Here is a 23,342-nt window from a genome sequence, read left to right on the forward strand (position 1 = left end):
GTGATTTTCATTGGGATAACTCACATATTGGCCGATATATGCGGTACAAAGTCAGCTAGAAGTTCAAAAATCTTTATATTAGATATATGGGGGCTAAGGGAAGTATTGACCCGATTTAACCCAATTCGCATACACAAAGTTTCTATCGCCAGGAAAAGGTTCTCTGAATTTTAATTGTATATCTCACACATTCACCAATGTTTTCGGACAAAAGTCAACTATAGATACTGGGATCGACGTATTCGGTACCTAGGGGATTGAACAATTTTGGTTGAATTTGGGAATTTTTTTTTTTCATTGGAACAAAGTGAAAGATTGCAGTCCGATTCCGCTCATTTTCACACTCTGACATTGGAAAATATGAAGAATGTCATGTACTAAATTTAGTCGGAATCGGTCGGTCGGATCCCAAGATATGTTATTCCACCAAAAAGTAGGCGGTGCCACGCCCATTGTCCAATTTTCACGTCGGCTCCAATGAAGCCTTCTCATACTATCTCGTGGGAAATTTAATTCGTATTCAGTAGTTGATTTATTGCGCTTTTAGTAGTTTTGAACAGTACCGGGTTTATCTTCCGATTCCATCCATTTTTGCCTCGTGCTACTACATTCTCCTGTGCCAAAGGAGCTGTCAAAGCTGAGAGCCAGTTTTTCACGCTCATAAACCATCAACATTCACAATTGAAAAAAATGTAGCGGATAACATATTTTTCTCAGATTGGAGGCGTCTGTGGTCGTTTTTCGATCAATTTATCTTTTGATTTCTATAGCGATTAGTATTAACAGTTTCAGCAGGTTTTAAAAGCTCATTATGTATCACACCCTTCTGATCCCACCAAACACATAGCATTGCCTTCTTACCGAATCGGTCTGTTTTTGCAGTCGATGTTGATGGTTGTCCCGGAATAACCCATGATTTTCTACGTTTAGGATTCTTAAAATAAATAAATTTTTCATCGCCAGTCATAGTTCGATGAAAAACTGATTTTCTTTCGGCCCTTTAAAGCAAAATTTCATCACAAAGGTTCTTTTTGTTTTCCTTTTGCCTTTCATTTAAGTCATGTGGCACCCATTTTTCACACTTTTGGATCTTGCTCATACCTTTCAAATGGGTTAAAATTGTTTGTTGTGCAATATTTGACATGGCTGCCATCATCATCGAAACCACTGGATTTAGTTAAATTAATCTAATGTATCATCATTATTCGTCCATCTTTGAATATTTGTGTAAATCGATCGCACTTATACACCCGAGATACAAATTATTAAAGCCATCTATTGAAAAAATAATGAATTTATTTTTCTCTTAACCACATAACTTTCAATGAGTTATTTACATAACATCATAAGTTAAACCGATTCTTACCAGCATTCCTGCCTTTCTATTTATAGGGAGTCAAAAAACAACGGAGAAATCGTATATCGATCATTTTGAACAACTTTGCCAGACAGACTATGAGTCTAAAACTAGTTTCTGGACAACCAAGATGGAGCCATGTATAGAAGTTCACATAAGTGAGGAAAATTTTCTGAGCGTCATTCACTTGTGAGCGGCCTGAAACGATTCTTTTATATATGCCTGAAACGATTATTTTACCAAGTATCTTCTGGGGCCAAAAAAACATCCGTTTGAAGCGAGATAAAGTGAGAAAGCGAAACATTACCCAGGGTTGTGTCTTGGTTTAGACCAAAGAAAAGGAACAGCCTCGGATGAGACACCCTCTTTTGATGACGACCACTTATTAAGTATTACGATTTAAGGGCATGCACCTGAAATGTTCGGTCCCATTATTTTGAAGGTGCCGCTGCCCAGCTGGTTGGTGCCCTCGTGAGATTCACATCCATCCAAGAATTGTGATGGACGGGACAAGAACTGAGACGATTAGGTCCTTGTGGCATTTACTACAGTGGCCATATAAAAGAGCGCAAATTCGGTGTGGGATTCCTGGTGGGAAAAAGACTTCATCGCCGAGCTCTGGCATTCACCCCGGTAGATAAACGTCTAGTCACAATCCGCTTCAAAGCGAAGTTCTTCAACATAAAGCTGACACACACGTCAACAAACACAAGGAAGGTTCAATGTAGAGAAGCTACAATCATAACAGACATCCGAACGATTTTCTACTCAACTTGCACTCTTGCTCGCTGATAGCACTCGTCAGCAACTAGGTATAAGGGAACTGAGAACTGCTGGACAGCATTTCAAGCTCCTTACGTACTGTTGGTAAACGAAACCATTGGTTTTCGGAAAAGGCAAAAGAACAACTGGCACGATGAGGAGTGCCGTGTCGCAGAGAAAACAGACTGCCTGCCTCGCAACGTTACAATCGATCACAACATATGCGGAATAAAATAGATACCGAAAGTTGAAGAGGGAAACAAGATGCATTTGGTAATGCTCAAAAATTCTACAAAAAGTTGCGACAACTGTCAGAAGGTTTCAAGACAGGAGCATACTATTGTAAAACTCCCAGAGGTGATCTAGTGACTGATGTCCAGAACATACTGAAATTATTGAGAGCACACTTCTCCAGCCTGCTGAATGGTGAAAACACATCAACTGAAGATGGTGAACTCGATAACATAATCGATGACGATGGAGCAGACGTTCTATTGACCGACCATGAAGAAGTTCAAATAGCAATTACCCATATGAAGAACAACAAAGCGAAGGGGCCGATGGATTCAAATATGGCTGATAAGGAGGATACATCAGCTTCTTTGTATAATGTGGTCGGACGAAAGCATTCAAAGCTGATTTCGACAGCACGCCGCTACGTCTGAATTTGGTATCCCCACAAAACTAATAAGGCTGTGTAAACTGAGTTGTAACATAAGAGTAACAGAAGAATGAATTTGGTTGAAGCCGGTCGCGCAGCTCCTGAGATATACAATTTTACCTAAAAGTAGGCGGTGTCACGCCCATCGTCCGATTTTGACACCGACTCGTATAAAGCCTCTCATAACATCTCGAAGGCAAAATTTAATCTCTCTGGCGTATTTAGTTATTGATTTATCGCGCCTTTAGCAGTTTTGAACAGTACCGTTATATAGGGAGTAGACGGGGTTATCAAGTGATTTCATCCATTTTACACTGCCGGTAAGAGTTCCTATAAGAGCAGACAAACAGTCACTCGGATTTCGCCGCGTTAACCTGATCATTTATATATGTATATGTAATAAGGTCAAGTAGAGTAGAATTAGTAGTCTAAAATTTTAGATACGAATAGTTTTATTGTAATATGATTTTTTTTACTTTTATTAAATTACAAATTATTTTAACAAAAATTACATTATTATCAATGTTATAATATTAAAATAAACACTTTATTATGATTTTCTCCTGTATTTCGCGTCAGGGGCGGCCCTCTGTAATCCCCAGCAATAATCTGCAAGCAAAGTTGGACTCCATTTTCCCTGGTATCGTTGGTCTTGGTGGAATAGTTCCCCGAGTTCATCACCAACGGCACCCAAGTTTGGTGGAAAAAAGTCTAAATGTGAATGTAAAAAATGTATTTTTAAGGACATATTGCAGCCTAATGCTTTATAATTCTCTAGAAGTTCCTCTACAATAGTTTTATACATAGTCATTTGATCGGTGATTTCTAAGAAAATGTTCAGTGATTTTTATAAATGATTCCCAAGCTGGTTTTTCCAGATCATTGAGCTGGTTTTTAAATAAATCATCTTGTATCACTTGCTTGATTTGAAGACCTACAAACACGCCCTCTTTAATCTTGGCGTCACTGATTTAGGGAATTTTTCTTTTAGATATTGAAATCCAGCGCCATTTTTGTCCATTGCTTTTACAAAGTTTTTCATCAGACCAAGTTTTATATGGAGAGGTGGTAAAAATATATCTTCAGGTTGTACTAATGGAGAATGTTTCACATTTTTTATTCCTGAAGCAAGAGATCATCTTTTGCACCAATTTTTCTTTACGCAATGGTTCTTCCTATCCCTACTGTCCCATTCACAAAAAAAAACAAAAACATTTTGTATATCCAAGTTGCAATCCTAATAAAAGCGCAACAACATTTAAATCTCCGCAAATTTTCCATTTATGTTCGTCATACTAAATCTTCTCTAAAAGAAATTTCATTGTTTCATAGGATTCTTTCATGTTAGCACCATAACCTACCGGTACGGAGGGAAGATTATTACCATTATGTAACAAAACTGCCTTTAAGCTTGTTTTTGAAGAATCAATAAATAAACGCCACTCTTCAATTTTGTGTTGTGTTCCCAAAATATTTATAACATCACAGATCACTGTTACAAAATATCAAATCATTATCTTGTGAAAAAAAGCTTTTTAACTCTTCATCTCAATGCCGAAAAAAAGTTATTTTTGTGTTTGGTTGCAATAAATTCCATCCTTTTAATCGAGATCCTAAAAGTTCTCCTTGTTGTTTAGACAAGTGTAAATCACGAACTAAATCATTAAGATCTCCTTGAGATAGTAGGTGTGGCGTTTCTTCCTGGAGACAGATAGATGAAGAAGCAATTTGAAAATCAGGATCAGTACTTATTTTATCTGTTTCCTCTGATTCAGTTGAAAGATTAGAGCGCTGAGGTGGTTTTGGTCTAGGTAGTTCTTCACTGTGAGGAATTGGTTTTGATTGGCAGATGACACATCAGGATACTTAATTTGTTTTTTAGTTTTAATTGTAATGCCTTTTGTATTAGTCAGACAAAAATAACAATTAGTTGAATGGTCTGTCGGCTCCAACAAAATCATCGGAATTCCGAAAGGCATAGATTGAGATCTTTTTTCCCAACCCGTAAGAAGTCCTACACACGTAACACAACAGATGTGTGGAACCCACACTCCATCTTGCTGTCCAACAGGAAAACCGAACTAACTTTCATACAATTTTTTTATTAAAGGTGTTAAATTTCTTCGTTGAGATACAAAAATGTAACAAAACTTTACATTATTTAAGAATCACTCCACTCAGCAAACACAAATGCAACCACTTTTCTGGAAAATAAAGCACTGAATTAGAAAATAATATAGAAAAGACGATTAACATTAAACTTTACTGAAAAGTACAGGAACACGGAAACTAGTCCTAATCAAATCAATATACGTATGATTTTGTAGAGAGGTTAGGTAGATGTTTCGAAAGTATTGCTTACTTTTTTTGTTACAAAATTTTGTTGATTATAATCAATTATATTGAGCTTTAGGAAAATTATGTACTACACAGAAATTACTTCCACACAGACACATGTAAATATATATGTATGTCTTTCTACACAAATACATATATGTATACATGAAGTACATGATGTGCCTACTAAATGTAAATACAATAATTTCAGATTAGACCAAAGTGCATCTTCATTCTCAGCGCAAACACTAGAGTCAACGCCTTCAACAGAGCAATCAAGCAGACGACATTGCCAAGTGGACAAATGTCATTGCCTTGCGCACCTACACACATACTATGTATATATACATGCCTACGCCCGTTTAAGTATATTTACTGCGAATGTACATATGTATGTACAAGCATATATGTATATTGTGAAATATCAAGGTGTTTGCATTTAAATTTGCATACGGCTTTATGGGAGTTGAACATGTTGTAGATGTCAATTGTCGCTAATTCGGTGTTGGTGTTTATATTTAGGCACATATACTGTTTATCTACCGTTTGCTGGCTAAATACCAGGTAGATCTCTTTTGAGGAGAAATATGTAGTGGTGCTTTTGTGTATTATTAGTAGAGACCATTCCACAGTACAAAATGTCAACGAATATTTATATATAATTAGGTATGATTTATATATTTATAGATACTGAAGTACATAGGTGATATACTACTCAGCTTTGACTACACACTAGTCAATAAGCACTACTGTATTAAGTCACTAATAAATATTAGTTACTTAAAAATTATGAACACTAAAGTAGAAAGACGATTATCATATTTAAGTTTGCAACATTTACATATCAAATTATCTTGTTAGTGTGTGTAAATATGTGTGTGATGTAAGGCAATTGTCTGTGATTTGTTTACGTCTTTGTTATTGTTGTTGCCAATTATATATTCCAAATTAATCATTTGGAAAATTATTAAATAAATACTCGCATGTGAACACACACTCGGTTGAACAGCAAATTTATGCGCCGATTATAGACACAGACACATCTACTTGTACAACGTGGTAATCAGCGAAGTCTTAAGCTTAACAGTGCAACTAAATGACAGGGCAGTTTTTGGAGGCCCAATAAAGGGCGCACAAATTTTTGGGCTTAAGTGAGTCATAATTTTATTATTTTCTTTCAGTAAAGTGTTTCAAAGTAGGATGGAGCCAGCTGTAGAAGTTCACGCAAGTGAGGAAAGTTCTCTAAGCGCCATTCACTTGGGAGTGACCAGAAACGATCCTTTTACATATGGCTCAAGCAGTCCATGACTTCCGATCTTAGGCCAACATTCTCTGGGTACCCAAAGAAGATCGGTTTGAAGGCGAGCTGAAGTGAGAAGGCGAAACATTCCTCCTCAGGGTTGTGCGCTGGACCAAGCACGAAAAAAACACTCTAATGAAAAGAAAGAAACAGCTCGGAAGAGAGATGGCTGTGTTAACTGGCGTTGAGCAATACCAAAAGCTCCGTAAGGATCGGGAAGGACCTCTCCGAGCCATTCGATACCAAACGAGGTTTAAGACTCCATAACATGCGACTTCTTTTATCTATCCCTGGAGAAAATAATTCGAGTTGCAGAGCTGAATAGAGAAGGTACCATATTTTATAAGATATTTTATAAGACAACAACCGCGCCGTTAGTTCTACCTTCACCAGACTGGATAAGAAAACAAAGCAAATGGGTCTAGTAGTGAACGAGGGCAAGACGAAATATTTCCTGTCATCAAAGAAACAGTCGTTGCACTCGTTACTTGGCTTGTTGACAGTCTTAACTTCGAAGTCGTAGGTAATTTCTATCTTGGAACCATCATTAACACTAGCCTCGAAATCCAACTCAGAATAACTCTATCCAACAAGTGCTACTTCGGACAGAGTAGGCCATTGAGAAGTAAAGTTCTCTCTCGACGAACAAAGACCAAATTCTACAAGTCACTCATATTCCCCGTGCTGCTGTATGGTGCAGAGCCATGGACGATGACAATATCTGATGAGTCGACGCATTGGAACGGCAAATACGGCAGTCGATGAAACAATGAGTTCTACGAGATATACGGCGACATTGACATATGTAATTCAGCAGCTACGTTGGCTAGGTGATGTCGTCCGAATGTATGAAAATATTCCAGCCCTGAGAGAATTCGACGCAGTACCCGCTAGGATAAGCAGTGAAAAAGGAAGACCTGCACTTAGTTGAAAAGACAAAGTGGAAAAGAACCTGGCTACACTTGGAATCTCCAATTGGCGTGAAACAGCAAAATGTAAGAACTGGCGTGCTGTTGTAAACTCGGCCATAACCGCGTAAGCGGTGTCTGCGCTCTGTTCCATTCATTGCCGCGTTTTCTTGCTTGTTGAGCAAGTCAGTGATTGTCTCCACCGGGTCTTAGCTTGATTAAATGTCAACAAGTGGCCAAAAGCATATATATTTCCTCTTTTTCGAAATCTAATTGTAGGGACTTCAGGACGGCACTGTTCTGCCTAGTTCATTTACCTCACATTTAGCAGGGATATCACTATGCCCTGGAACCCAATACAGGGTTATCATAAAATAGGATATTAGATCCACTAATAGATGAAGACATTCTTTCACTATCTTTAACGAAAACTTAGAAGACTTTAGTAATTTCACACTCCTTGTCAAGATAATAAGGCTTTCTTTGATTGCTGTGATCCTGTTCACCTCATTTTCCTCCAACTCTTCTCTAGAAGTGAAGTCAATATTGGGAACCGAATTTAGTTTCAATTCTAAGGGTTTCGCAAATCCGTGGTAATGGGTATAAACGGGAACTTACCAAGTATCATGGAATGCCCTTTATTACAGGCGACCTATTGGGAGGATTTCCCTTGGTCTAGACTCCCTGCCAGTTGCTGTCTGTTGTTTAAAGCTATAACTCGTCTAAACTTAAGCCGAAATACCTCAAACTTAAAGCTTGTACAAGTTAAAAAAATACTTCTCTTGGACTTCTCAAATACAACTACTAGTACATTTGACAATCTGGAATTGAACTAGTATACAAGTATGACTGGTACATCTTTGGCAGGTATCTGGTACAATTCTGACCGATATCTGACGACTGAGATCTCGAAGAACAATTGACATCTCGAAGAATATATAAGCAAGTGGGAAACTAAATTATTTCTGATCAATATTTTATAATATATAGCACAATTGACACATGAAACTTCAATAGAACTAGTCATAGACTGTGACATTTTTGACCAATATCTTACCATTTACATTTCGAAAATCTATTGAACTTATAGTATATGAGACTGGTACATTTTTCATCGATGTCTGACAACTGGCATCACTTGGAACAATTGACATCTGGAAGAACCATAAAATTGGTTAATTTTTGACATCTGATTACTGGCATCTCGAAGAATAATTTACATCTTGAAGGACAATTGAGCTAGTATGAGACTGGTATATTTATAACGGTTATCTGAAAAGTGGAACTCAAAGAACAGTTCATATCTTTAAATCATCATCGTATTCTTCGTTGTTCGCTACTAGTAGTTCATTGGATACTTTTAGAACAATCCGTAATTTTTTCTCAGCTACGAAGTATAGTATATTGAACTTTTTAATTGTATCTGCTCTTCAAAGGGCATCGAAGCTGATAACGTTATGGTTATAATTAAAGAGCTTTTGATTTGACTAAAATGTGGATGTAAGTATCAAATATGGTATATACGTATATGAAGTTATTAGCTATTGTCTAGAAAAGACACTTAACCTCTTGAAGCATTTCTTAAAATAGAGCGCCCCACCTTAAAGTTATTTTTGGGCACCTAAGCGCTTCAGGACGGCACTGAAGTTGTAAAGGTGAGAAATGTTTGTAATGTAAACTAGTAAATAATTGTTTGGAATATTTGTATTTGTAGCGATTGACGGAAGTTTACTTGGTTGCAAATGCTAATTACTCAATTTGAAACTTAAATATTGAATTTTAATTAGCAAAGACGTCTTTCTTTCTTTGTATATTAATTTTGTCAAAAGGTCAATGGTCGCAGGTATAAGAAACTTTTTAAACGCGTGAAAGGAACAGTATTATATCAATTTAATAATCCTTAAAGTACCGAATTTAAAAGCTGGTATAAATTAACTTGACTTTTTTTTGGTCTCGATAAGAAGTGATCGCCAAAACTGAGGCCTATTTTGAAGCAAAGAACAAATCGTGCTACAACAAGTAAGGAAGGACTAAGTTCGGGTGTCACCGAACATTTTATATTCTCGCATGATAAGTGATAATCGAGATTTCATTATCCGTCATTTACATACATACATATTTTTCAAATACCGTATTTGTGTAAAGTTTTATTCCGCTATCACCATTGGTTCCTAATGTATACATATACGAGTATTATACAGAGAAGGCAACGGATGGAATTCAAAATAGCGTTATATTGGAAGAAGGCGTGGTTGTAAACCGAGTTCACCCATATTTCGTAAATGTCATCAGGGTGTTAAGGAAATATTATTTACCGAATTTCATTGAAATCGGTGTAGTAGTTCCCGAGATATGGTTTTTGGTCCATAAGTGGGCGGCGCCACTCCCATTTTCAATTTTTAAAAAAGCCTGGGTGCAACTTCCTTCTGCCATTTCTTCCGTAAAATTTAGTGTTTCTGACGTTTTTTGTTAGTCGGTTAACGCACTTTTAGTGATTTTCAACATAACCTTTGCATGGGAGGTGGGCGAGGTTATTATCCGATTTCTTCCATTTTTGAACTGTATATGGAAATGCCTGAAGGAAACGACTCTAAAGAATTTGGTTGACATAGCTATAGCAGTTTCCGAGATATGTACAAAAAACTTAGTAGGGGGCGAGGCCACGCCCACTTTTCCAAAAAAATTACGTCCAAATATGCCCCTCCCTAATGCAATCCTTTGTGCCAAATTTCATTTTAATATCTTTATTTATGGCTTAGTTATGACACTTTATAGGTTTTCAGTTTCTGCCATTTTGTGTTCGTGGCAGTGGGCCGATTTTGCCCATCTTCGAACTTAACCTTCTTATGGAGCCAAGAAACACGTGTACCAAGTTTCATCATGATATCTCAATTTTTACTCAAGTTACAGCTTGCACGGACGGACGGACAGACAGACATCCGGATTTCAACTCTACTCGTCACCCTGATCACTTTGGTATATATAACCCTATATCTGACTCTTTTAGTTTTAGGACTTACAAACAACCGTTATGTGAACAAAACTATAATACTCTCCTTAGCAACTTTGTTGCGAGAATATAAAAATGGTATCAAAACGTTGGAGGGCGCTATAATCAGTGCATCACCCTTGTAGGATACTATTTTGAATAAAAAAAAAAAAACCAATTTTGGCAAAAAAAATATTCTTTATTATGCCAGACCGGGGACTTTTCAATTGAACTTTTAGCAAAGGAATTGTTTTTCACCAAAGACCAAGTGATCAAATTTCAACCGGACTGGTCCAACGTAGATACATCCAACAAGCTCATCATTGCTGATGACAAGACGTGGGTTTATGAATACGATGTCGAAACTCTCCGCTGAAGGTAATAAAGTCGAGGCTTATAACAAGTGTATGGAAAATTGGATTAGGCGTTAGCATGATTTCACTGCTTAAAAAGTCCATTTTGAAGACGATAATAAAGATTTATAATCAAATATGTGAAAATTATTTTGTTTTTTATCAATCCGGTTCAATTTAATCAGTTAGTATATGTATATCAAAATTCATATGTAATAATTTCCACCTTTTTTGACGTTTATATTTTTTTATAATTAATACTTTCCTTAAGAAATCACCAATTAATTTCGCAAGAAACTAAAACTTTTAATTTCATTTCCAAATAGTTTTAGAAAATCTTATCACTTTTAAGTATATTCTCATATTAGTTTTTATTGAACCAAGGATCTTCTTTAATCTGTGGTATAGCATAACGTACTTTCAACGGCGCCAATATATGACCAATTAACTGTTTACAATCAGCAGAGACGGTCGGATTCTTAGGAAAAGCGAGTGCTGCATTAATACGTTTAAGGAGTATGTGCACATTGGAACCATCGTATGGCAGTCGGCCGAAAACCATTGCATAACAGACAACACCACATGCCCAGACATCGGACATGAAAGGATCGTAGGCAATACCTGTCGGAGTTAAGAAGTCTTCGATTGTATTCAATTACGAACAGAAAATGTATGCGGGAAGACGTTTAAGCGTTTACCTTTAAGGATTTCTGGACTCGCATATGCGTAGCTGCCACAAAAGGTTTTCGAGAGTATCACCTGCTGATCTGAGGTACGCGTATCTTTGCGTGCGAAACCGAAGTCGATTAGCTTAAGCGTATAAGTTTCATCTAGTAGAAGATTTTCGCATTTTATGTCACTGAAGAAAATGAGAAAGTGAGAGTGTTTGAAGTGTGTTAAAAATTCCTCAATCACTTACCGATGCACCACGTTTTTGGAATGTATATATTCGACAGCGCTGATTAATTGTTGGAACAGATTGCGACTATGTGGCTCTTCTAGAAACTTCTTTTCACGTACATAATCGAGGAGTGTGCCATTCTCAGCCAGTTGCATGATTAAGTAGACTCTGTAAAGAAATAGTATCATATGGTAAAGGTCGCAGTTTTAGAGATGTTTGGACGATTTGGGAAGCAGACCCGGACATTAATCGCTCGCGGAAGAGCAAATCTACCTACTGAAGATTTAGAAGAAGATTTAAGCCTTTCCCATGGCAACTGGGACTACGTAACCGAAAAAATGACATATTATATTTACATTCGGTTTTTCCCTGCCAATTTAGCGAGGAAAGGTTTTGTATTGTGACAACAAAAATAGTATCTAGGTTGAGGATAAGAAAATTTTAGTGAACCTTTTCTACTAAAGACCCATTGAAAACTACACTGTTCAATAACCTCTCACCAAAATTGTGTATTGCCTCTACGAAGCCGTAAAATGTTTTATGTTCGAAAAAATTATGGTCGCTAGTAACCTTGAATGTATCCAAAAAACGTCTCTCATAAGCATCTACAGTATACTACGGATAACAACAACAATGGTACTCAAAGCCATTCTACACCTAACATCCATGGATATGCCCGACAGGTGCATTTCTGCGAAGGTCGCTCTAAGGCTCAAAAAGGATTGTAATTGAAGATATCCAAACATGTACGTTCTGAAATTCTATTCTTCTTCAACTGCATCCTTGCATCCTTGAAAACTTGGATCACTCCGTCGCAGAAAAGTAACTTCTAGTGGTGGATTTGTCTCTGATCACGTACTGACAAGGGATATGTGAACAGGGCGAAGTTATTGGAGAAGAAGCGCAGTGAGCTTTGCCATGGATAGGTCGAAGCTCAGAGTGAAGGTTAGAGAGGAAGTTTTCTGTAAGAAACTCACTGTCAATCTTGGTTCTACCGAATTACAGGTACAGACGTATTGATCCGACATACGCATAGAGCCTCTATCAAGAAGGGGAGTATCAAATAGCGGATTAGTAACACTGGCTGGCTAGTAAGTCAAGCAGTGGCTCTCCTTTTTTTAAAAATAGCATCAAGCTACTTTATTATTAGACTCGCTTGCGGAATTGCTGCTCTGATCGCAAATACATCGAAGTGAGTACGAGCTGGATCCCTTTTATCCTCCTCTGTTGTACCATTGGATATATGAACATTGTGTGAGCTTAGCTGGTGTTGATCGAAAACCAGCTTCAATGCGACTGGGAGACCCTTCTGGCCTAGAATATAAGTTGTCAAAATTTTATGGAGGAAGATGAGGTACGATTTCAAAGACGGATGATATGAAAATAATAAAATCTTAAATCCAAATGATTTTCTTCATTCCGGGGTCTCAAAAGTCGGTACTAAACTATAGCGTAAGAATCCCAAACTATTTAGTAAACATTTGGAATAGAAAACTCTAGCTAAATTAAAGCGATTTAATTGGATTTAGATATATTTCCGAAGTTTAAATATCATCTTTGATACTCCGAGCAGAATATTTCGAGTTTCACCGAGTAAAACCAAAAAACTAACTTCGCAACACTTACTGAAAAGTTCGATAAAGTTAGTTTATAAACATTCTAAAGGTTATCGCGATTTTTAAAATTCAACTAACTCACCTATGACTAGTCTCGATACTTTGATAGAACGTTATCAAGTTCTCGTGATGCAATCCCTTGACGGCTTCAATTTCACGTGGTAGAAATTTCGTCGTGTACTCGGCTGGCGCTTTCACTTTTGATATAATTTTAACGGCGACACGTTTACCGTACTCCTCCGAGAACCCGATTTTTACTTTTGCATAATTACCCGTACCTATCACTTTACCAAGTACTATGCCATGATCTTCTAGTATAGTTTTCGGTCGTCCGTTTATGTAGGACTTTGTATCAGTTGCTAAAGTTGCCGTTGAACCAGCACGATGCACGGATATGTCGGCTTGTGAACGATCATCGTCCTTAGTAGCACCACCATGCTGTCGTAACGCATCGTTAACATTTATTTTTTGATCGGTCTTGTTGTTTTGCGTATTCTTGTTGACGTCGTCAATTGTTTGGTTTTCTACGATTTTACTCGTCGAACATTTCGTAAACGTTTTTTGCGGTGGTGTTGGCATAACCGCTGGGGATCACCGCTACTACCTCTTACTTCTTTAACTTTTCCAACAGCAATTGTTTTGGCGTTTTTTTGAAACTTTCGCATGGACAAAACATGCATTAAATGGAATATCTACCTTAATTTGAGATTGTATGTTCTTACGATAGATTTTGATTTGTCAAATCCGTGGGATTTCGCTTTTATAGCGTTACGCCGTTTGAGAATGGTTGGATTGATCTTATATATATTTCAATATTACAATAAATTTTGAATTTTTAACGTTAGATTTTGAAATTTATTAGAATTATTTTTTTTTGACTTTCTTTAGGTTTTGAAAATCTTTCGAGGAAAAGTAAATAATGTGTTTGAAGTATTTATGACATGAAAAAATCTATTTCCTGTGATTTAGTGCAAGGTGACGTAAAAATAAATTTTCGAAAATTAAATCTTTTAAGGAATGAGAAGTAATATGACCCAAAGATAAAGAACAAATCTTGACATAATATTTCTTATATGAACATGCCTTAATTGATAAAATCTGAGGAACTCAGTATCTAATAAATTTCTATAACTCGAATTTAAGTAAGTAAGAGAAAAAACGGAGTGAATATGGAGGAATAAAAGAAAAATTATATTAAAACACAAATACAAATAAGAGAAGAAAAAGGGAACGTTAAAACAGAAAAAACAAACCGATAAAGTATAGCCAAAGAAGGAAAATATATAAAGTAAGTAAGTAAAACAAAACAAATAAACTTCAGTGAGTAGGTCACTTAACTTCGAACTTAGCTTAAGTTAGGTTAATCTGGTGGCCTAATCAACCACGCATAGACCACTTTTGGTGGTTAGGGATTCCAAAAAGTGTAGTCAATCTCTAGGGTGCCAGCGCTTAACACGAACTTTAGCAAATTCTGTGTACCCAAATGCTTAAAGCATTGCCTTGCGAATGCGGGACAAGTACAAAAGTGCTGATCCAGGGCTTCGCTGACACCTCTTGATATTTCCTGCCGGCTTTTCGATCTGTCAGCCCGATTTTGCCGACATGCGCCGCCACCAGACTGTGACCAGTAAGCTTTCCAACCGTGTGCCTACAATCCGTTCTATCGAATGCCAGTATGAACTTAAAGGGTAATCCATTTGCAGGTTCCCCACTTTTTTAAAGAAAAAACACAGAAACTCCAAATTTACTGTGGAATGTTTTTTGTCATTCGAAAGAACATTTTTGGCACTTATGTTTTGAAGATTATCTCTTTCAAATATTTGTCGCGATTACGTCTCCGATGGTCCATCCTTTGAGTACAATTTTCAATGACTCGTTCATGCATTTCGACTGGTAACTGGCAAATGGTACGCGCTATGTTTTGCTCCAAGGCCTGAATCGAAGCGGGATTGTCCGCATAGACGGTCTAACGGTGTGATATCAACCGATCTTGATGGGCAATCGACCCGCCCAATACGTGAAATTATCTTTAATTTCAGGCATTAAATAGTCGGTTATCAAGGCGTGATAACGGTCGCTATTGACGGTTACGTTCACTCCGTCCTTTTTTCTGGATGAAATAGCAGCTCTTGAATCTATTCAAGATGGGTGATGGTGTTGCGAATAGTACTCTCAATAGGCCCATTATGTCGACCATAAGTTGAACGAAGCGCGCGAAACACATTTTTTATAGAACGTTAATTTTCGTAATAAAGTTGAACGATTTGTAAACGTTGTTCAGGCCTAAGTCTTAGTCAAGGTGATGCTCACTGTTTTTTTCGATATGCGTGGTATGGTGCAACATGAATTTATTCCGATGTGACAGACGGTCAATAAAGAGTTCTGTTTGGCCGTATTGAGGCGTTTGCGTGAGAACAATTCATGGACCATCGCATCGAGCTACGATTGTGACCGAATTTAAGCCAAAAACCATCGATCAACTGCCTTATTCACCTAATTTAGCTCCGTCTGATTTTTTCATGTTCACCTTACTGAAATTGACGCTCCGTGGAACCCGTTTTCAGCGGATCGAAAAGATAAAACAAAATTCAATGAAGGAGCTGAAGGCCATCCCAAAAAGTGCTTATGAAAAGTGTTTCGAGGACTGGAAAAATGATTGGATTAAGTGTATTACATATGGTGTTGATTACTTTGCGGGTGGCAAAATAAATATTGATGAATAATGAAATAGTTTGCGTTTGAAATACAATTCCATGGTACTTTTTTTAGCCAGGAGAGCAAACGCTCAAATGTAGCAAGCAGACAAGTGGCGAATCGAAGACGTCTTTTAAATTGTCAACTTTACAACCAAACAACCCCTCTAGCTTACACACCACACAGAGTGCATACAAAATTAAAATTTGGTGCACTTAAGGGTAGTTTGTCAGGTGTTTCATATGTGGCAACCTCTATTAGTAACCAAGACGATCAGTTACGACAAACAAATCAAAGTTGTGAAAAATATAACGACAACAGTATTATAATTTTTTGTATATAAAAAGCACGTGCTGCAATATTAGTTTAAGAAATTTTTGTAATACAAAAGTAATAATTATTGAAATAAAGAATTTTCGTTAAGGAGAAGTAATAAAAACCTTAATAAAAACTTATTAAATCAATGCAAAGGTGTAAAAAATAGTATGCTATGCTAATACTGGCAAGATTTGTAGCCTATAAAGCCTTTTGATGGCGGAAGTGCATGTCATCGGGCAGATTTTAAAAGCCGTTGATTTTGCGGAACCACACCTCTACTGCAAGTGGAGCTTACAAAGCGGTTAGTAGCAAAAATTATAGTAAACTTATATATTCATATACGAGTTCCGTTGCTTTGCATGCCACACAGGTAGCGCCTGGAAACTCGTACAAGGCGAAGTAGCCGGTCAGACTTTAGTGAGCTCGAACCGCTTAGAGCAATCCTCCGATTTCGCACATCCCTTGGATATACATCTGGCCACGGCTTCCATACAGGGTTGGCCCAAATTGCATTTGGAAGTATACGCGGTAAATGTACTGCACAAAAGTTGGCCAGTTGGTTACGGTTTTGTGCATATACCCAGCCGACCGGGTGCGCATCGCTTAGAGTTGTTGACTTGGAAAGTGGCACCACTCACTTGGTGGGACAGTGTGCGTGAGAAGTTCGGCGGTGGCGGTGTGGGACTAAGTAAGGCAGATCTAATCTATACAGGTGTAGAGAGGTGAGTAAATGTATATTTAATTTCAAATCGAAAGTAGATAATAATAATAATAGTGATTTGGTTGATTCGAAAATGTGTTGCCTACAATCAGGCGCTAAGCGTAAAATAACATTTATAGCGATAAATACAAGATATCGAATAAATATATATTTTTTACAGATATAAACTACAAACGCGTTCGTCTGGTAAAATTATCATCGACCTTAATTTGGTTTTCCGCAATTTCGCTAAGTTTGGTGTGGAATTTAAGTGAGAAGAAGAAGAAGAGAAGGTTTCTTTGAAAACAAAATGAAGAAAGTACTTACAACCGCACAGCTCTTGCTGTTGCTACAAAGTGTGTCTGCAGTAAAAATTGGTATTTCGAGAATAAATGTGGACATAACAAGCACCACTACAACAACAACAACAACCACGCAAATGCCGCCAAGTACCACAGAGCCCACAACGGTAGTTGATCTCATGGAAAGCACTGCAACAACCGATTTTACCGAAATAGAAACCGAGTACACTAGCCCTACAACAACTACAATCTTAAAGACAACAACAACAACGACCACAATAAAGCCTAACTTCACAATTTCCATATTTCCCCCACGCCTAAGGACTACAAAATCACCTAAAATTACAACAACATCAACGACAACGCCTGCAGTAGCGAGTACAACGACCACTAATACACCAGAGAATACATCCAATGCTTCGAATGCTGATAGCAACTTTATTAAAGCGCATGAAAGTCAAGGCTTCTACTATTGCAGTTGCGATCTTTTGGTGGATGTATGCGACATAAATTGTTGTTGTGATAGGGATTGTACGCAGGCAGCTTTAAGTGTCTTCAATTGTGATGATCCACCAAAGGAGAAAAAGTTAAAAAACCGTTTGGAGGACTTTCAATATCAACATGGATTGCCATCATGTAAAGTAAACGATGGTTGGCTTTGCGTGTTTCGCACGAATACGCGAAAGGAGGGAGAGAAAGTGAGTACAGCGTATAGTTGATTGAGATTGATATTGATATTGATATTGATATTGATATTGATATTGATATTGATATTGATATTGATATTGATATTGATATTGATATTGATATTGATATTGATATTGATATTGATATTGATATTGATATTGATATTGATATTGATATTGATATTGATATTGATATTCATATTGATATTGATATTGATATTGATATTGATATTGATATTGATATTGATATTGATATTGATATTGATATTGATATTGATATTGATATTGATATTGAGATTGATATTGATATTGATATTGATATTGATATTGATATTGATATTGATATTGATATTGATATTGATATTGATATTGATATTGATATTGATATTGATATTGATATTGATATTGATATTGATATTGATATTGATATTGATATTGATATTGATATTAATATTAATATTAATATTGAGATTGAGAGAGAGTGAGAGTTTCACTTGAGAGTGCGATTGAGATTGAGAATGAGATTGAGAGTGCGTTTGAGATTGAGTGTGGGATTGAGATTGAGTTTGGAATTGAGATTGTGATTTAGATTCAGGTTCAGATTCAGATTGAGATTGAAATTGAGAGTGAGTGAGGGGAGAGTGTTGTTTGAGAGTGCGATAGATATTGAGTTTCCTATTGAAATTGGGATTGACATTGTGATTGAGATTGAGGTTGAGATTGAGATTGAGATTGAAAATGAGATTGAGAGTGAGTGAGATGGAGAGTTTTGTTTGAGAGTGGGATTGAGATTTAGTTTGAGAATGAGTTTGGAATTGAGTTTCAAATTGGGATTGACATTGGATTGAAATTGAAATTGCGACTGAAATGATTTAGTTTTTGTTTAGTTTTGAGATTGAAATATTGAAAATGATATTCATAAGTTCAGTCATTACTACTTTTTTAATATTTGTCACCATTCCAGCTACCCGAAATTGATTTAAATACAAATCATTACTACAAATGGCCTACACCTATTTGGGATACCGTTAGCGAACAAAACGCTGAAGGCAGTATGAACTCTTACAAATATGGAGACCCCTTACAATTTTTAAATATGAAAACTATGACACTGAAACAATTTGGTGAGTGAATTACTGCGCTTAATTAAACCATAAACTAATTCTATAATCTTCATATTCCACGATAGATCTTCCAAATACTTTTCAACCGCCACACTGTCGAATAATGGAATCCGTCAAATTTTTAAAATCGTACAAAGTCGACTGTTTATTAGCCACATTAGAAAAATTGCAAATAAGCGCCAGAAACATACTAAATTTTATACAAAATAACAAATTACTCTTAAAACCCATAAACGAGGCCAACGAACCGGGTTATATTATGAATATTTTGAGTGATCTGAAATTTAAAATTTGTGAAAGAGAATTGTGTGAAATAATGCCATTAAATAACAGTACTATTTTAGAACAACGACTCAAGCTATTCTACCCCGCTAAGATCAAATTTCAACTTTTACACAACTACACACAACTCTTGGGTGGCGTGGTAGAGTTCAGTGCTATAAATGCGACGCTAAACAGCAGAGAATTATGGCAAACTTACGAGTTGGAATATATTTACAAAAACATAACGGTTACGAATGCCAGCAAGGAATTGAATGAAACTGCTTTTAGCCTTCAAAATGCTGTCAAACTCACTTCTGGCGCTTTGGGCTATACACAAGGCAAACCCATAATTATAGCACGCTTTATAGCAAACAATGAAAGCGCAACTTTAACGCAAACAAATCAAGTTTTAGACTATTTCCATGTGAATGCCACCAAGTCACCTACAAATCACACGCTTTCCTTATTCACCACACACCAGCATTATTGCCACCACGATGCTGCATCGGAAAATCTTATTAATTATGGCATAAGTGTGTTGAAGCAATGCAAGTTGCGCTTTAACAATGAAAGCCTCACGAAAATGCCACAAAAAGAACGCAATTTCACTGAAATTTGTTTACAACTACAAAACCAAATCACAATACAGTTATTCGCTACTGATCTTTTCGCATTGGGTGAAAAATTTCCTGATTTATACATCTCTCAATTGGGACGGCCGGAAAATCGTAGCGATAAATGGACGCCTTTAAGAGTAGAAAATCAAAATTTCGCGCCCATAAGTGGTGAATATAATGCGCAGACACAAACTTTCAGTTGCCACAATATGTTATTAAATATTGCTTACGAGTTCCTAGTGGGTGAATTCACCGAAGCGGGTATAGCGCAGCAGGCGTTGGTTAAGCGCGCAACATTGCTGTTTGGCGAACGTAATGATCTGGAATTCGAAATAGATGAAATGATCGAGGTGCCGTTGACGGTATCCGTTATGTTCTTCGATTATTCTAAAGACGTGCATAACTCCGGTATTCCGAGATTTAAAGCCGGGATCGTATGGTTTATTATATTAATGAATTTTGTAACTTTATACGTAAACACTAAAATATTTATGAATTAACCGCTATATAAAGTAGTATTTAGTCTGTAATTATATGATATACGATATTAGTATGTAATTAGCATTTGAAAATTCAATCAAATAAAGCGCATAATAATGAATATATTGGGTCGTTCACTAAGTACTTTCGTTTGACGGCAACAGCTGACCTTATTTAATTTTTTCGCAGCCAACTTGACACTTAACTGCTTTGCCGTTATATAATGGGGTTTTCAATAAGAGTGCTACAAAAGCTTTTTCTACATAAAACAAAAAAGGTTTGGGATATTTTGTATGGCCACCAGGAGCACGCTTGCTAAAGTCCAGACGTTGAACCCAATTTTCGAAGATTTTCAAGCATAAATCTGCCGATACAGCTGCAATTTCAGGTTATCAAAATAGTCTAACGGCGTCAAATTGCACGACGATGCGGCCAATTGTCTGGACCACTTCAAGTTCACCAAACTTGGTTTAAATAAATCGATTTTGACATTCGGTGTGTAGCTTTTGGCACCGTTCTGTTGGAACCACATATAGTCCAAGTCCATATTATCAAATTCTAGCTCGAGAAAATGCTCAATTGTCATTGAGCGGTAGCGATTTCCATTCACAGTAACGTGCCGGTCTTGATGATCACGAAAGAAGTCCGGCTCAATGACGCCATCGGCTCATAAACCGCACTAAACGGTAATTTTTTCGGGATGCAATGGTGACTCATGGAGTACGTGTGGATTGCTGCCTGACCAATAACGCATATTTTGCTTATTGACGAAGCCATTCAACCAGAAATGAGCCTCATCGCTAAAGATGATTTTTCGATGAAAATCCGAATCATTTTCAAGTTGTTGTTCAGCCCAATTTCACGAACATACGTCGATTCTGGTGGTCAAGCGGCTTCAGGGTGCCATTTGAGAAACTGATGTGGGTTTTCAATCAAATTCCTCAGCAATACTCTCTACACAACGGGCACTTCTTTGTCTCACTGACACGAGAACATTTTGTACTACGCCTGTGAATTAAAATGTTTCCCCTAGACGTTCAATTGCTGATCTGGCAGGACGATTATGACGAACATAAATTGGAACTCTTAAAGTTGTGGCCACTGACTCTGAATTTTGGTAGAAAATTTTAATAATTTCGGCTCTTTGTTTGATCGCTTATCTTTCCATGATGACATGGCAAACCTTACTGAAGAGAAATGTCAAAAAAACGGGGAAATGGCATCGTTTGTTGTCCCTATCAGTCTACTTTTGTAGCGTCCCAATTGAAATACCCTTTAGTAAGGCTTACTTGTACTATAGGAAACTTTCATCAATTTTTTTGAACATTTTTTGTTTGAATAGAATATAAAACGAAAGTGATCATGGTATAAAAAGGATGAACCAGCTCAAAACACTTCGAGAGCCGACAGTCAACAAAATAATGTTATGTTATTTGTTTAGTGAGATTTCAAAGTGACCGTTTAAATTCAGCTTTTTCTCGACAACGCCACGGTTAATTCTGAAGTGTATTGCGATCAGCTGGACAAATTCAGTAATGTTCCACACCATGCGAGGCTTCATACTAGTTTTATGACTCGCTTTAAGCCTTTGCAGCTTGAATGGGATGTGTTGCTACACCCACCATATTCTCTAGACTTGATGCTTTCAAACTTAACGGTCTCTGCGACATTTTTTGGATGGGAGAACCTTCACCTCAAATCACGACTTCAAAAACCAATTGGATCAGATTCTGCAAGGATCAAAAAGTGTTTGCGCGTCGAATTAGTCTCGTACCCGAAAGGTAGCAAAAGGTATTGGATCAAAATTGATATTATAAATTTTCATAAAATGTTTTACAAAATAAAAAATTGTGTTTAAACTGGACTAAAACAACAAAATTACTTAGTGAACGACCCATATTATATGGTCGATTTTTTTTTCTGGATGAAAATGAGGTCGATACTAGCAATAAGCCTTCGATAATTACCTGGAATATGAGATTTGTATGAGGAATTTCTGTATTAAGTTACAATTAAAAAAGTAATGGTAATAGAAATTTGTAATGATAATGGTAATTTAGGTATATTTCCAATAAAATCACTCTTACATACTTGGAATGTCATTTTTGGTACGGATATTGCTCTAATTGCATTCACAATTGGCAGGTTTATACTCATTATGACAGTAATTGTAATGGTAATGGTATTTGAAAAGATAATGGAATTGTAACTGTAATAATAATGGTTATTGTGATAGTGATGATAATGGCAATTGTAACTGTAATGACAATGATAATTGTAATAATAATGATAATTGTAATGTGGATGGAAATGTAATTCACGGCTAGTTAAATGTGGTTTCCAGCAAATGAAAGAAGTCCTAATTCCAATATACGTCGAATAATGATTACAGTAGTGGTAATAAAAAAAATGCGATATTGAAAATTTGTACTGATATTACAAATATTTTCGACCGATAATGATAATGATAATAATAATGGATATATAAATTGATAATGATAAATGATAATGATAATGATAATGATAATGATAATGATAATGATAATGATAATGATAATGATAATGATAATGATAATGATAATGATAATGATGATGATGATGATGATGATAATGATATTGATAATGATAATTATAATGATAATGATAATGAATGAAGTAGTTTTATCTGAAAGCTTTTGCAGCTTTTGATGGTTGTCAAAAAGTATAAACCAGGAACCTGACCTCTCATAGTATACAAGAAATTTTCTCAGGAGGTTACAGTTACAAATTCGGTTAACTGTATAGCTTTCGCGGCTTGGGGATATTTAATCGATCGCAAAACTTCAAATTTGCTCCTGGATATAAGCGTCCTGAGAATTTTTGAAATCACCTAGATGATGACTTCCTTATTTACTTTTTTCAAATTCACAGACTCTTTCACTGACGCTACCTCAATAATTTCCCAATAATTTTCAATATACGAATTTCAAGAAA

At 36.5% G+C, this 23,342-nt stretch overlaps 3 protein-coding genes across 3 annotated transcripts; 2 read left to right on the forward strand and 1 right to left on the reverse strand.

The window, feature by feature from the left end:
* Positions 1-10,915: 10,915 nt before the first annotated feature.
* LOC126754024 (testis-specific serine/threonine-protein kinase 3) lies at positions 10,916-14,071 on the reverse strand. Its single transcript, XM_050465866.1, has 5 exons — positions 13,907-14,071; positions 13,267-13,840; positions 11,587-11,736; positions 11,366-11,526; positions 10,916-11,288 (listed from the first exon to the last, which is right to left on the reverse strand). The coding sequence occupies exons 2-5, from the start codon at positions 13,761-13,763 to the stop codon at positions 11,032-11,034; spliced, it is 1,065 nt and encodes a 354-aa protein (XP_050321823.1). The 5' UTR covers positions 13,764-13,840; positions 13,907-14,071; the 3' UTR covers positions 10,916-11,031.
* A 2,141-nt stretch (positions 14,072-16,212) lies between these two features.
* LOC126754028 (B9 domain-containing protein 2) lies at positions 16,213-17,171 on the forward strand. Its single transcript, XM_050465875.1, has 3 exons — positions 16,213-16,497; positions 16,567-16,918; positions 17,078-17,171. Exons 1-3 carry the CDS (start codon positions 16,410-16,412, stop codon positions 17,169-17,171), a joined length of 534 nt encoding a protein of 177 aa, XP_050321832.1. The 5' UTR covers positions 16,213-16,409.
* On the forward strand, positions 17,121-20,490 carry LOC126754021 (tectonic). The gene is made up of 3 exons (XM_050465862.1): positions 17,121-17,896; positions 18,849-19,008; positions 19,074-20,490. Exons 1-3 carry the CDS (start codon positions 17,207-17,209, stop codon positions 20,387-20,389), a joined length of 2,166 nt encoding a protein of 721 aa, XP_050321819.1. The 5' UTR covers positions 17,121-17,206; the 3' UTR covers positions 20,390-20,490.
* The last annotated feature ends 2,852 nt before the right edge of the window (positions 20,491-23,342 follow it).

This window comes from Bactrocera neohumeralis, chromosome 3, assembly GCF_024586455.1.
Source record: "Bactrocera neohumeralis isolate Rockhampton chromosome 3, APGP_CSIRO_Bneo_wtdbg2-racon-allhic-juicebox.fasta_v2, whole genome shotgun sequence".
In the NCBI taxonomy this organism is placed as follows: domain Eukaryota; kingdom Metazoa; phylum Arthropoda; class Insecta; order Diptera; family Tephritidae; genus Bactrocera; species Bactrocera neohumeralis.